This window comes from Cetorhinus maximus, chromosome 7 (genome assembly GCF_964194155.1).
Source record: "Cetorhinus maximus chromosome 7, sCetMax3.hap1.1, whole genome shotgun sequence".
Lineage (NCBI taxonomy): Eukaryota > Metazoa > Chordata > Chondrichthyes > Lamniformes > Cetorhinidae > Cetorhinus > Cetorhinus maximus.
In genome coordinates this window covers 33,402,160-33,418,669 of record NC_135885.1, presented here as the reverse complement: position 1 = coordinate 33,418,669, position 16,510 = coordinate 33,402,160, and the positions used below count along the sequence as shown (strand labels likewise).

Below are 16,510 nucleotides of genomic sequence, written 5' to 3'. Positions count from 1 at the left end.
TTCCATTATTTTTAAAATGTATTTCCATCCATTGTTTTATCTCTGCCTTTTAGCCTATTTTGATCCCTTCCCCCCACCCCCACCCCCACTAGGGCTATCTGTACCTTTATTATCACATTCCTTAGATAATATCACCAGCTTCAACACCTCTTTGTCCTTTTGTCTATGACAGCTTTTGGTTATCTCCACCTATCACTGGCCCTCTATCCAGCTCTACCTGTCCCATCCCCCCTTAAACCAGCTTATATTTCACCTCTTTTCTATTTTTCCTTAGTTCTGTTGAAGAGTCATACGGATGCGAAACATTAATTGTGTTCCTCTCCGCAGATGCTGTCAGACCTGCTGAGTTTTTCCAGGTATTTTTGTTTTTGTTTTGGATTTCCAGCATCCGCAGTTTTTTGCTTTTATTTATTTTCTATCCCTAGTTGCCCTGAGAAGTTGGTGGTAGGCCTTCTCCTTGGATAACTTGAATAGAAGTTAACAGTCAACCACGCTGTTGTGGCCCTGGAGTCACATACAAGCCAAATCAGGTAAGTATGGCAGACTTTCAGGAGTCACAAAGGGGAGATCTCCTGTACTTCCATTTGTAACAGAATTATAAATACAACCATCAATTCATGATTTACCAAAAATAGCGAATATTCCCAAAATCTGTTATAAAAATGCCAATCATTTCCTTCCTTAGCTTGGACTTCTTTATCACATTGTTTCAAAGCATTGATCAGTAGGTTTGTTTGTTTGTGTTGTCTTATTGTAAGTAATTATTTAAGGATATTTCTTTAAACTTTCATAACTTACCAATAGATTCTCTGGTTTGATGTCCCTATGTACGATGTTAAGACTATGCAGGTATTTGATAGCACTGGCCAGATTGTACAGCATTCCACTGGCATCACGCTCTGTGTATTTGTTGGTGGAAGTAATTGCATCAAAAAGGTCTCCACCCTGAAGAATAAATACCACTGCATGTCTAAATTTGTGATGTATGTTTCCTACCAAATATTCCAATAGAACTATTTCTGCTACTTTCAAGTTATTGTCATTAATAATATATTCATATATATTTAAGATGCTTTAATTTGAGATCCTTTTCACAAAACAAATTAAAATGCAACTAAATCAGAATGCTTTCCCAATCAATCTCGCATCTTTTCTTTGCAGTAAAGAGTTAACTAAGGTTTCTTGTTTAAGTACGAACATGCCTTATTCATCTGAGGATAGATCTCCATGAAATACAATTGGAGTACAAAACCGCCAGATTTTTTTCTTAAAAGATGTATTTCATTCGGTGACTCACATTTCTCAACAAAATGGTCATACCTTGACAAGTTCCATGACTAGATAAAGTTCACTTGGTGTATCCATCTCTTCAATTAAAAGAACAATGTTTGGATGTTTAACTCTCCGTAAGATGGATACCTCATTTTGGATCATGTGCTCCTGTCAGAGGCATAAGAAGCATTTTCTTAATCCAACATTCTTAGGTTGATATGCTTTCCCTGACAAAATCAAAATAATCAAAAATGCTATTTGGATGCTGGGATTATTCTTCATCACCCGCAGTAACATAAAAGCAAAGTACGTTATCCATAGTTGTACAGTGTGCTGGCTAAACCCTCAGTTAACATTTTATTTTCTGAAAGCTCCACTTTAGAAAGAATTTATTAGCTTAGACAGAAGTCCAGAATGATAATCAGGTTGCAGAGACTTAACAACAACAACAACAATAAATTTGGGTTAATTCCCTTCTTATTAGGATTCATGGGCAGATTTGTGTTTAAAAGAGGGAGCATATGAAGAAAGTGCAGGGAATTGAGATTAAGATGATATATGTTGGCATGGCTGACAGCATTTCCTAACAGCACTATGGGTGTTCCTACACACATGGACTGCAGCGGTTCAAGACGACAGCTCACCACTACAAGGGCAATTAGGGATGGGCAATAAATGCTGGCCTAGCCAGCAAAGCCTGCATCCCATGAATAAATTTTTAAAAAGTAGATTTAATAGTCTGAATGGTATATTCTTGTCTTAATTTCTGATAATCCATTATTTTGTCCTGTACAGTTACTAATTTGTACTTTACCTATCTGATGCATGATAGGTCAGTTTTACTACTTGGCAGAAAAAAATTATTGAAAGGCATTATTTGACTTTGCTAACAGTATTTACTTCTTTCAAGTTTTGGGGCCGGGTGTATCTTTCCCATCTCTTTCAGCGTTTTCCAAGGGTAGACAGCAGAAGACATATTATCTGTGCAGTACTTGTGGTCTGACATGTTTTGCTCCACTCTGAGATGGAACACTCCACTGCTCTCACACAATGGTTACTCATCCAAGAAGCGCCATAATTTATCTAATAAGGACATGAATGAACATAGGCTAATCAATGCTGAGATTCAAACCACAAGTCCTCTACCGAGCTTCCCTTTCACAGAAAACAGTTTCAATATTCCGGGGATTTAATATTCTATTTCCAGCATTTGAGTAAAATAATTCTTTCAATACTCACTTTGCCTCTACACTTGCTTTTATTAATAATTTTCAAAGCATATTCTCTACTAGTTGACCTAATGGAAAGAAAATAAAGTATTAAAATGATAACACAGCATAAGTATCAATTAGAAAAGTCACTTTGATTTGCTGCACACAGTTTCATATATATAGTCGTTTGATAGTACAGAACCTGAGAATTGCTGAAAAAAAGAGACATGTCAAGGCTTTTTGTCTTGCACTCATCAGGACATTTCACAAGAATACCAATATAAGGGGAAAACGACTATTTATACTGCATGTGAAGAGAATGCTAATTGGTTGGCAAGTGGACTCTGATTGGTACAGACATTGCCATAGAGAATGCACCAGGGATGATGACTGACAGTTAACTACTAGGCATTGTTTGAAATTGTTGTTTTCCCCTCATATTGGTACTCTTGCGAAGCGTCCTGTTGAGAGCAAGCCGAAAAGCTTTGACATGTCCCTCTTTTCAACAATACTAAACATATATACTTCCATTCAAAGACATGATATATGTAATACAATAACTTTTAAGTTAAAAATGAAGGGGTTATATTTTCCTATGTGTGTGCACTGTGTCCATGAAAAAGAAGCTACCTTCTTTTTCCTGAATTGTGCTTTTGCATGCCTTGGGTGCATTCTATTCACAGACCTGTCTCAGGCTGTGCCTTGTGTACCAACATCCAGGGGGAAATTGCCAAGCAATGCAGGTGTCTCAGGCCTGCATCAGCACTCCTAGCACCAAGATTACAACCTCTTACCATTGCCAGAAGACAGCTGTACATCTATTCATCTGTGGGGAAAGGGGGGACATTACAAAATGTGTTTACTCACCTGATATGTTTGCAGCCTGGGTCCACAGCTCATGCGGACCCTCCAGTTCACATGGCCAAAGCATCAGCTACTTTCAGGATCCCCTACAATCATCCATCTGTTGGATGAAGCAAGATCTAATTCACGAGGCCAAAAATGGCCTCACTTTATTAAAAGTAGTACATTTGGACTTGCCTACAAGAGGTAGGAGACCTGATCTAACTGGATTCTTTGACTGCATTATGCAGGGGGATCATTGATTCCCCCAGCACAGCTTTGAGGAAAATCTACTCTTAACATTTCAGCTCAAACAGCTGAAGTCTGCTTTAACATGGTTACATACAAACCTTTCTATACATTCTTTCACAATCGCAAAATTTCCATCCCCGATAGTCCTTCCAACTTTGTAACGTTCAGCTATGGATGCTGGCACTTGGAACATTTCCTCGACAGCTTCTGCAAGAATGAGCACTAGTTAAACTTATGACCATGTCACAAAAGCTAGGTTTTTATGTAAAGACAAAGACCTGTAAATTACTGTTGGTTATATTAGTGGAAAAATACTCAATACTTTCTCCTTTAATGTAGGTTTTAAACAGTTTATATTAAATGGGTTAATGCGTTTAATGGAATAACTACAAGAGGAATCATATGATCTGCTGATCCACTAATATTGCCAACAATAATTTTTAGGCTAAAATGTTTTAAAATACAAAATGTTCAGTATTAGGTGAGCAATAAGCATTTACTTTGGTACTGTGCCTCTGCTAAAAATTTGCACATAAATCATTCTTCCTAAAAATCATTGTGCAAATATATTATACACTTTTCATTTATTGAACTGCAACTTTATTAATTTATCACAAAATTTGAAAGTTTGTGAGACAAATGTAGGACTACAGCATTTTATAAATCAGAATAGAAATCAACAAAATACGATGGAAAAGTAACCATTGAATAGAGAAACCTGAACACAGGAATTATCGCAAAAGAGGATGATAAAATGATCAAAACAAGAGCTGTCATGTAAATCATATCCTACATGGGAACCTTCTTATTTTAAGTTGGGAATCCTAGGAAACAGGTGCATCTACCACTAATGCCCAGGTGAAAATACCTCTCAATTCATGATGAAGTGCGTAGTTCAAAACAAGTAGTAAACATCATCCAATTTACGATAAATGTATTTTGTGTGCTTTGTCTCTATTAATAACTGGACCATTAGAAATAAACAAAAGATTGTTAGACTTGTTAAAATCTTTGCCTTTTATTGTAAGATGAATATCCTGTTGTAAAGAGTTCCAGCAAGGTATATACACAAAGCTCCCTATAAAAATCACGGGAGGGAGTTTCAACTCCTAAAACAGGCTTTGGTCAGGTGGATTTAAAAATGTTAAAAATCTGAATCCCAACCCAAAGATCCATATTAAGGACTTGGATCAAGGGACTGAATGTATTGCAACCAAATTTGCTGATAATACAAAGATAGGTAGGAAAGCAAGTTGTGACGAGGATACAAAGAGTCTGCAAAGGGATATAGATAGGCTAAGTGAATGGACAAAAATTTGGCAGATGGGATATAATGTGGGAAAATTTGAGATTGTCCACTTTGGCAGGAAGAGCAGAAAATCAGAATATTATTTAAATGGAGAGAAACTGCAGAATTCTGCAATACAGAGGAGTCCGGGTGTCCTTGTAGATGAATCACAAAAAGTTAGCATGCAGGTACAGCATGTAATTAGGAAGGCAAATGGAACATTGGCCTTTATTGCAAGGGGATGGAGTATAAAAATAGGGAAGATAGTGGTGTTGTGGTAATGTCACTGGACTAGTAATCCAGTGGCCCAGGCTAATACCCTGGGGATATGGGTTCAAACCCCACCATGGCTGCTGGTGGAATTTGAATTCAATAAATAAAATCTGGAATTGAAAGTTAGTCTCTGTAATAGTCACCATAAAGCTATCAATGAGTGTTGTAAAAATCCATCTGGTCCACTAATGGGAGGAAATCTGCCATCCTTACCCAGTCTGGCCTACATGTGACTCCAAGAGGCAGTGTGGTTGACTCTTAAATGCCTCCTGAAATGGCCAAAAAAGCCAAACAGATCAAGGGCAATTAGGGATGGGCAACAAACGCTGGCCTTGCCAGTGACACCCACATCCCAGGAAAGAATAAAGAAAAAAAAACTGCATTGGTGAGACCACACCTAACTATGTAATGTGTACAACTGGAATTGGAAACAGTTGAGTGAACGTTCATGAGGCTGATTCCTGGGATGAAGGGTTTGTTTTTTGAGGAAAGGTTAAGCCTATATTCACTGAAGTTTAGAAAAATGAGAGATGATCTTATTGGAACATATAAGATTCTGAGGGGGCTTGACATGGTAGATGCTGGGAGGATGTTTCACCTCATGGGGGAATCTAGGACTAGGGAGCACAATTTAAAAATAAGGGATCTCCCATTTAAGATGGAGATGACAAGGAATTTTTGCCTTTCAGAGGATTGTTAGTCTTCAGAATTCTCTTACACAGAAGGCAGGGGAGGCTGGGTCATCCTGCTCCTATTTCTTATGTTCAAGGCTGAGCTACATAGACTTTTGATCTACAAGGGAGTTGAGGGTTATGGGGGCCAGCCAGGAAAATGCAGTTAAGGACACGATTATATTTCTTGTTTTACCGGCTGTGAGTGTCGATGGCGAGGCCAGCATTTATTGCCCATCTCTAATCGCCCTTGAGAAGGTAGCGGTGAGCCACCTAGTTGAACCTACATGTTGTGTAGGTATACTCACAGTGCTGTCAGGAAGGGGGTTCCAGGATTTTGACCCACAATCAGATCAGCCATAAATTTATTGAATGGCAGAGCAGGTTCAATGGGTCAAATGGCCTACTCCTGCTCTTATTTTTTATGAACTTATAAACCCACTCACAGGAGGCAGGTTGTCAATTCAAATATCATGTTGAGGCAGTGTGTCTCATGTGTAACCACTGATTTAAACTTTACTCTGGCTGGTCGAGTTTTCCAAGCCTCGATAAAACCTGCTGGCTTAAAGGAGGCAAGGACTGCTGGACAAGGAGGTAATATCTCTATGATCAGCCAACCCACGACACCTTCCGATCTTCTCCTCGATGCACCCAATCTCCCTCATGACTCTTCTGATCTCTCCCAGGCCTAGACTTTCCCCAGCTCTGGACTCCAATCTTCCTCACCCACTCACCCCTACTCTGTTTTGCTTTGAGGCTGGGAAACCTAATCTCACCGACTCGCATTCCCTCCCTTCCTCCGGGTTAAATTCCAAACTCATCTTTCTCCAATCTCTGATGCAAAATCTTCTCTCTAACTAAACTGGAAGGTTCACGGGTAACAACATAATTGATATCAAAAATAATTTAGCAACAAGAAGCTCTGCAATGGTATCAATATCATAATGCCACCTGTTAAAAGAACATTGGTTCAGTGGTTTGATCTTTACCTTCACAACCAGGCCCATCATTGTCATCCATGGAGCTGCAAACTTTGGTTGATGCCAGAGATGTTGAGGATCCACCATGCTGAGAACTCTAGCAGAAAAAAGAAATGTATTTGCAGTGGATGAATGCAAGAAAAGTCATCTTAAATAAAAAAAACAGAAAATGCTGGAAATACTCAGCAGTTTTGGCAGCATCTGTAGAGAGAGAAAGAGAGTTAACACTTTGGGTCTGTATGAATTAGATCTCTTTATTCAATCGTATAAGCAAATTGTCAAATGCAGAATTCTAGTCCATTCCCTTTGATAGTGTTGGAAGTCTGAAAATGTTATCGTATTAGTGGGAAAAAATTTTACGCTGATCAAGTGGGTGCGCGCCTGACCCGCTCTGGCGTGAAATCGCGCAAGATGACGTCGGGCGAGCGTCCCGAGGTCGTCCCGCGCTCAGGCGAAATTTCTGTCAGTGGGCGCGCGCAAAAGTCAGAACCGTGCCCACCGACAATTAAGAGGGCAATTAAGCCCATTAACAGCGCAATTCCCGCCCAACCTTACAGTTGGCGGACTGGTGAATCGGCCAGACAGCCTTTACATTTTTCCTCAAACCTCATCCAGGGGTAGCATGAGGTTTCCATGATGAAATAAAATATAAATACATTTCTGTGGACAGCATTTTCAGTAGCTAAATTTTCAGGTGATTTATTATGATGCATGCACACTTTCTTTCACTGCTCCTGAAACCTTTATTTTTGATTTTTCAGGTCTTCAGCTCCCTGAAGCAGCTCTCTGCCTTCAGGGAGCTTTCTCTCAGTCCTGGCCCGCGCCCACATTGACACCATCGCCCACTCTCCTCCCGCTCCCCACCCTGACAGCGCTGAGCTTCTCAGCGCGTGCTTCACGTTAATTGGCCAGCCAGCATGAAATCTCGGTCGGGGGCCAATCGTGGTCGGCGGTCTGTTTCCCAGTCAATCCTGGGCCCGCCGGTCGATCTAAAAATTTAGGCCAATGTACCCAGAAGCAGTCAAATTTTCACTGAAAATTGTAAAATAGTTCTCCAAGGTGCTCAAGCACAATATAACAAAAACTTTCTCTTCATGCAACAGAAATTTTACATTATTCATCCAGCGTAACAGAGTATAAATGTTCTGTCAGTTAGTGTATAACCACGGTTGTGAATAATTGTATAAAAGAGACTTGCATTTCTACAGCATCTTTCATGACTACCTGATGTTCCAAAGCGCTTTACAGCCAATGAAGTGCTTTTGAAGTGTAGTCACTGCTATAACTTAGGAAATATTGATAATGAATTGTCAGTATTTACCATCTTTACCCCCCAAAACTGCTTGTAATTTTGGGATATCAGGCACGCGCAGATTAGCATGGAATTCCTGAAACTGTAGTCTGCTGCTCAGGGGTCTGTTACAGGCTGTCCTGCACCACAGCCAACAATCACTGAAATCAGCTAGAATTACAACTTTTCCAGCTCCCACATTGCCGTTAGAAACCCTGTGTAAAGTTATACCTCGTTCAATCAGGTGTAACTGTTTTTTTTTAAACAGCAATGTGATTATTAAAATTTGTTTAACAACAGAACTTGCCCTGAAAAAATAATTTGTAATCACGGCTTTTAAACTGCTTAATTAGTAGATTTTTAAGCCATGTTTTTATATTTTTAAAAAATGATCTTTCTGAATATTTTATCTCCTACCTTCATCCTGTGTACATCCTAATCTCTGTAAAAATCGTTAAAAGTGATTTTACTTCAGTGCTTTTTGCTGCCTGTCTGTCCGTCCGTAAAAAATAGTTAAATACGATTGGTTGCTTGGGTAGCCCAGTGACATCATTGTTGCTCCACACTGTGAATGTAGAGTTCCTGGCGGCTTGAACAACATTTAAACTCTTTTGAGTTATCAACAGTCACAGATTGCAACTCTTTCGAGTACATTCACAGTTCTTGGTTTTTTTTCTGGGAGTGGGACATGAACCCACAACCCTCTGATTCAAAGGCGAGGGTGCTATGAACTGAGCCACAGCTGACACCTCCTCACTGTGAATGCCCAGTAAAGAACATTGCAATCAGTTGCAGTATCACTGCACAGTGTCTGAGATGAAACTCTCTCTAGAGAAATGACTAGACTTCTCAGTGAGACTAGATTGAGGTCAGTGGTGAGAACCCTTGCCAAAGAAATTAAAGGATTTTCACTGATATCACCCAACCACGCCCCCCCCCCCAAAAAAAACAAAAAGCACTTTTAAAATCTCTCTTATGTGGAGCAAATTAAAGATTGGGGCATATACATGGAGAGTGCTGATTGGTTGGCAAGTGGACGCTGATTGGTAGAGGTGTTGCCATGGAGAATGCACCAGTTAATCATGATTGACGGTTAACTGCCAAACATTGTTTGAAATTTTAAACCAGGCAACTTGACTTTGATTGGCTCAAGGCATTGCCCTGAGGAATGAACCAGTGAATGGCTATCACTTATTTTGTTTAGCTGAAACAAGCGCAATGTGTGTAGAAGATTGCCAACTAATCAGCACTCTCTTCTCACAGTATAAAGTTGTTGCTTCCACTGATGTTGATATTCTTGCAATTGTCCTGATGAATGCAAAACAAAAGGCTTCGACAAAATGTCTTTTTCCAGCAATAGTTAAGTAAAAATATTCTGAAATTTTTTTTTTTAAATTTAAAAACATAGCTGAAAAAAGTCTATGAATTAACAGCACTCCAAGATTACAAAATTATTTTTTCAGTGCCAGTTCTGTTGATCATCAAATTTTACAAAACACATCATTTTTAAAAACATGGTGACACCTGATTGAACAAAGTGTAACTTTTTAAGGGGGTTCAAATGCCGATGTGAGAGCAATAAAGTTGAATATCTCTGTGATTTCAATGACTGCCGGCTCCGGGGGATGTCCACAGTCCAGATTGTGCTGGTACTCTGAATAACAGGCTGCAACTTCAGGATTTCTGCACTAATCTTCGCAGTATTCTGAGGTTCCAGTCAGTTTCAGTCAGGGAAATGACAATGAATACTGACAGTTCACTGTCAACCCCATCCCCTACAAAATCCAGCCCTTCATGTGAAATTTGTGTTTTTAATATATACCTGTTTCATTATTACACAGCTACACATATGAAAGAGCACATTCATTTCTGAGATGTCATTTGAAGTGCTCTAGCACAACTGACCACTGTTTTGATTAAAAATACTTCGCATAGTTCTGATCTGCTTGTCATATAAGCGTTATCATCCACCTACAGTTATGCTTCAAAAATCTATATTTTATAAAGATAATGGCCTGGAATTTACAGTAATGGCAATATTGGTGATGAATGCTATAGTTTTGAGCTTGATCTTCCAATGCCAAATTTCTGCCAAAATTTGCTGGAGTTCTAACTAGTCGTAGTGAGCATACTGGCAAGTCAAAAATGGTGCTGCCAAAGTCTGTAACATCCAAGGTGTCAGGGTGGAACAGCAGGTTATTTATTGTTTCCATAAAATTCACAATCCATTATCTTTAACTCCAAATATTTATTTACAATGATTAGGAGAGAAATTTGTTCATGTTGTCTCCATTTTAGCAGCACGATGCAAGCTTAGCTCAATTCTCCAGAGATAGCCAGTGCCACAAGCCACTATCCGCATGATCTCTAGAGTTTTCTTCAATGATACTAATGATAGTCAAAGAATTTCTTCCTCCTGTTTCAAGATGGGTCCTTCTACCTTGACCTCTTGGCATGGGACTTTGTTATTAGGCAGGCTGTAGATATACCCTGGTATCTGCTTAACAGTTGTTTATTGGTACTACATCTAAGCAAGTTGCAGAGTAGGCATGATTCCAATCTCTTTCATGAGAGAGAGAGTCTAACACATGACTGACTGTCAGTAGTACATCATCATCTACATTAAACACTAGCATATCTCATCTATTAACCTTTGTACTATACCACCCCCCAAGTATACTATCCCACTTTTTAACAATAATACGAAACTATGGACTGAATTTTTTGCCTGTTGGGCGAGCGGGCCTGACCCAGCCTCTGGCGGGCGGGGAGCCGATCCCCGCCGGAGAAGCGGGCCCCACCACCATTTTAAGTGGGTGGGCCAATTAAGGTCCGCCCGGCGTGACATCCGCCGGGAAGCGCTATGCGCTTCCTGTGCGGGCCGGGGTGGATTCCCCAAATGCGAGAGTGCGCTTTTTCGCACATGCGCACGGAAGGGCGCACATCTCCGAGGCAAAGTGCTGCCTCAGGAAGATCGCTGAAAGATTTTCAAACTTTAAAAATAGAAAAGTAAAAGGATGGGACATGTTAATAAATTGCACAAAAACTTTAATAAACCTGCTGGTGGATGAGGTTTCATGTTTTTTCAGAAGCCCGCCAGGGTTCTTGGCCTGCCCACCAACCTTAAGGTTGGACGGGCAGGTCCTTTAATTGTTTTAATTATCCTGTCAATGGCCTCAATTGGCCATTGACAGATCGGCGGGTGGACAGCTGAATGCGCTGTGCCCCCACCTTCCTGAAGATTTAAATGGGGCGGGAAGACGTCGGGGATTCCCCCCGATGTCATCCCACGTCATTTTCGCGACGGCAAGTGGGCCCTGCCCCCTTCTCGCCAACGGAAAAATTCAGCCCTATGTCTTTAACTATTTACATTACATTTCTGTTACTCCCTTTTTACAACTACAGATTCTACCCAACTCCAACTCCTACTCTTCCCCTTCCCCTTCCCAAGTCACAGTTCTGGTAGATTCGATCTCTCACAGTATTCTCAACCCTTAGGGAGAACGGCTTGGAGGAGGGCTTTCTTCCGCATCTGGTAGGTCATTGTCACCTGTAAAACAGGACAACACTTTAGCAGCATTGCTGTCAGGATTGCTGGGGAGCAGAGTGTAGGTTGCAGAATGACAACTACAAGGACAATGAAGACTTTCAACAAAAGACTGATCCAAAAGAGAAGACTGCACCTTTGAACCTTCTTGGACTAGAAGAGAACTCGGGACACTCTGAGGAACTTGTTGCTCCCTCAAAAGGACTCTGGGAGAAAGCTTCAGAAGAGGAATGATCTTCAACTCCAGCAAAGACGGTCACAGGTGTGTTGAAGCCTGAAACAGCATTGATGATCTGAGATTTCAATTAACTTAGATGACGCAGGGAAAAATGACCAACTTCCTGTCAGACTGTCAGGAAAAGAAAGATGATTGCCCAAAGACATTTTGGAAAGACCGTCTACTTTCTGTAGGCAGTGGTAAGAGAGCCACACTTCTCTCTGCATGCAGTTGTTCCACTATGGGCAATGGGAAGAATTACTGAAGATATGGAGACAAGACAGCTTCATCTTCTGTAATGAGACAAGTTTTCTGTAGAGTTAACTCAGAGACAAGATTGCTGTATAGGATTCTGCAGCTTCAGAAGTGCTAAAGATTCTGTCACAGCTTGTGTGCTGACCTCCAGCTCTGAAGGGAAGAAGACTTGCAGCTGGAATTGAGGAATGGGATGTTCAGTTGGCTCCTTCATTACAGCCTTAGTCCAAACAAGAGCAAAGAGCTGAATGCCAGAGGTGAAATGAGAATGACTGCCCTTGGCATCAAGGAAGAATTTCAACTAGTGTGGCATCAAGGAGCCCTAGCAAAATTGAGGCCAATGGGAATCATACCTAGCACAAAGGAAGATGGTTGTTACTGTTGGAAACTGATCATCTCAAAACTAGGACATTGCTGCAGGTGTTCCTCAGGGAAGTGTTCTAGACCCAAACATCTTCAACTGTTTCATTAACAACCTTTCCTTTATCTTAAGGCATGTTTGCTGACGATTGCATAGCATTCAGTTCTATTTGCAACTTCTTGGATAATGAAACAGTCCAGCTTGCATGCAGCTAGACCTGGACAATATTCAGGCTTGGGCTTTTAAATGGCAAGTAATATTTGCACCACACAAGTGCCAGCAAATGACCATCTCCAACAAAGGGAGTCTAACAACCTCATCTTGACATGAAATGGGCATTACCAAATCCCCCACCATCAACATCCTGGGGGTTATCATTAACTATAAACTTAACTGGACCAGCAACAAAAATATTATGGCAGGTCAGAGGCTAGATATTCTGCTGCAATTGAATCACCTCCTGACTCGAAGCCTTTCCACTATCTACATGGCACAAGTTAGAAATGCAATGGAATACTCTCCACTTGCCTGGATGGGTGCCATTCCAACAATATTCAAGGAACTTAACATCATCCAAGACAAATCAGCCTGCTTGATTTAAGTACACCATTGGCTGTGAAGCACTTTGGAACATCCTGTAGTCATGAAAGGTGTTATATAGATGCAAATCTTTCCTTTTGATTGGCACGCTATCCACTACTTTTAATGTCCAATCACTCTACCACTCATGCACTGTGGCTGTCGTATATACCATCTACAAGGTGCACTGCAGCACCTCCCAAGTTCATAACTTCTACCACCTGGAAGGATAAGGGCAATAGGTGCATGGGAACATCACTACCTGCAAGTTCTCCTCTAAGTTACACACCATCCTGACTGGAAATTATATTGCAATTCCTTCACTGTTGCTGGTTCAAAATCCTGGAACACTCTACCTGACAGCACCACACACACCTTCTCAAGAGCAATTAGAGATGGGAAGTAAATGTTGATCTGGCCATTAATAGCCTCTTTCCATGAACAATAAGATTTTAAAAAGTATGTGCACTTTTCGAAACAGGGATGTCGATTTTTGCAATGTAACCGATTAGATGATCTACATGATGAGCTGTAGCAATTCAAAAACTTTCCTCTAAAATGACCACCACAGGGAAGGGCAAGAGCAGTAATGTCATGGGAACAACATTAACTCAAAGCCACATACCAACTAAACATGGTAATATATCTCGCAGGATTATAGTAATAAACTGATATGCTCTACCAACGACATTGTGGAAACACTATCACCACAAGGACTCCAATGATCGAAAGAGAAGCCCCACCACCATTTTCTCAAGGCAACAAGAAGTGGGTGGTAAATGAGGCATTTCCCACTTTGAGGGGAAAAAGAAAATGCATGCAATTCCTCTCAGAGCAATTTCACACAGACAGAGGCATTGGATAAGGCACCTAGAAAGCAAGACATGTTGAAGTTTAGGAGGAAAACTGCAGCGCTGCAACTCCTGGTTACTGTCATACATACATAGCTGTGTGACACAAAGGAGCATTAATAGGAAATAGAAGGTATAAAGATAAAACACAACACTCCAATTTTGTATGCATTGCTGTCAGTTTATTGTATTAGCAATGTCGAGAGGTAAATGTTATATTGTCAGAGTATTGCATAATGTGGTTAAAGTGGAGTCCACAGTAGATACTGTGCTAAAATAGGGAATACAAAGCTGATCAAATGCAGTTGCTTTAATCAAATTGTGCTCCTTATGTCATAATTGGACCAGAAGGCGACTGCGCCAGACATCATACTTGCAGTATTGTTTTCAAATCAAATTTTACGTGGAAAATTTACATGCCTACTGGGGATCACCAGCCACTGAGCAGCCAATTACAATGCAAACAAATGCATAATCTATTTACTAATGGTTATTAATTGAAAAACACACTATTGTATTTATGGATTTTTTAGTATTTCAAACTTGAGTGGGTAATTTAGAACCAGAAGATCTCTACACACAAATAGCCACATCTCTCTCATCGTAAGAAAAATTGAATCAAAACTACTGATGGTTTTCACTATAGTAAGAAAATATAAACAATAATTGTGTAGAATTACTTTGGGCCAGATTTTGCTCTCAAAATACCTGTGAGGCTAATAATGTTTGCTATTTTTTATGAATAAATTGTCCAGTGAATTCAGGCAAAGAGTAGATGTGTATTTAAATGTCAATATCAAAAGGTTGCCGTCCGAGTTGTGCCATTCCATCATTAGCTTGATTAAAACAACATTTTGCTGTCTGCTTCACCACGACGTTGCTGTATTTGTGCAGTAAATAAGCAATGTCTTATTGTTTCAAGTGTAAATGCCTTTATAATAAAATGATAATTACTGCCAATCAACTTCCCAATTAGGGGGCCAGCAGCTCTGCAGCCTCAGCAGCACCAAGAGAGAAGGCTGTTGCTATGTCTGCAAGGAGAACTGGCACCGCCATTTTGAGATACCCTCGCAGGGGAGATAAAACATTTGTTGCGGTGCCGGGGCCAGGCAGACTGGCCCCTTGGGGAAACCCCTCCAGCAGCAATGTTGGAGCCACAGGTGCAGCCATTGCGACCGGGTGCCCTCTCCTTGGACCATGGAGCCTCAGGAGGCAAGAATGGAAAAGTGCCTCAACACAGCTAGTGGTCAATAAAATGGCCCTCAGTTGGGCCTTTTAACTAGTTTAATTGACCACCTGCCTTGGTTGGCGAACAGTCAAACTGCTGCCCTTCCTGCCACTAGTAAAATGGCCCTGCAGTGGGCATGCATTTGAGAGTTCTCCTGCAGTGGCTCTATCACATTTTACTGGACTCTGCCTCCTAGTTTGCCACCCAATGGGCCAGTAAAACCTCGCCTTTACTATCACCAATTCTCAACTCCTGATTTTAAGATTATTTCCTATTTATGTACCTATGCATACTGGTTACATAACTATCTGAAGAATAAGAGATGTTAACAAGAAATCCTCTATTATTGTTTTTCATTCATTCTTAGGGAGTGGGCATTGCTGGCAAGGCTGCAGATGTTGTCCATCCCTAGTTGGCCTAAGAAGTTGGTGGAGGCCTTCTACTTGAATGCTGCCACAACTAAGTGACTTACTAGGCCACTAAATATGGCACTTAACAGTCAACCACATTGTTGTGGAACTGGAATCACATAGAATCCAGACTGGGTAAGGATGGCAAGTTTCTTCCCTCAAGGACATTAGCGAACCAATTTGGTATTTACAACAATCCGACAGCTTCATGGTCACTTTTATTGATACCAACTCTTTGTTTCCAGGCTATGTGGTCATCAACTAATTGAAAGGGATGTAAATAATAGGTTAAACTTTAGATGTAACCCGTTTTTCCAGCTTCAATCCATTTTCAGGAACTAGGGGAAAAAATCTGAAAATGGTAAAGTATAACAATGGTTAAATGTTCTACTCTTACATAACAAACACCTGACATTTTGTTCCATAGTGTCTCTACATCGCATCTCCCACAGAATCTGAATCATCCGTAGAGAGGGGGAGGTACAGACCCTGCGAGATGAAATGCAGTACAGCATTGCGTACAGCCTTTGAAATTACTTTTTTCCAGCTGTATTGTGTAGAATATAATGTTCCATTCTGTTAACTCTTAACTTACTTTTTTTTAATGAAAAGCCATTAACCATTGTGTGGGGCAGCAGTTAGCAGACTAAAGTGAAACATATATAAGTGAAGAAAGCTGGTAAGAAATCTATTGGTCAGCTATGGTGCTGAAGTCTCTGACTTCAGACTCAACATCAGTATGCCACCCATCCTCTACGATACTGGATCTGGCTACAAGTGATCCTAATTCTTTTAATTGGATACAATTCATATCCCTTATAACATAAGTGAAAAAGTATTTCAAGTGACATGCACTTTATGTACATACTTACATATATACACCCCTTTTCCCCTTTTGCTAGAGTTAGCAAGAAGAATTTTGACCCCCAAATGACCTCTTCTCCAACTTAAACAACCATCAGAAAGAACTTCATTTGCTTC

The 16,510-nt window shown here is 40.5% G+C and overlaps 1 protein-coding gene across 3 annotated transcripts in view; it reads right to left on the bottom strand.

Moving 5' to 3' along the window:
- dclk1a (doublecortin-like kinase 1a) overlaps positions 1-16,510 on the bottom strand; it is a 317,723-nt gene that overhangs the window by 74,911 nt on the left and 226,302 nt on the right. For all 3 annotated transcript variants that reach the window (XM_078545311.1, XM_078545312.1, XM_078545313.1), the window contains 5 exons: positions 6,800-6,887; positions 3,677-3,785; positions 2,512-2,569; positions 1,321-1,440; positions 799-945 (listed from right to left, as the gene is read on the bottom strand). In XM_078545311.1, coding sequence (XP_078401437.1) covers positions 799-945; positions 1,321-1,440; positions 2,512-2,569; positions 3,677-3,785; positions 6,800-6,887 — 522 coding nt within the window. The remainder of the gene's footprint in view (positions 1-798; positions 946-1,320; positions 1,441-2,511; positions 2,570-3,676; positions 3,786-6,799; positions 6,888-16,510) is intronic.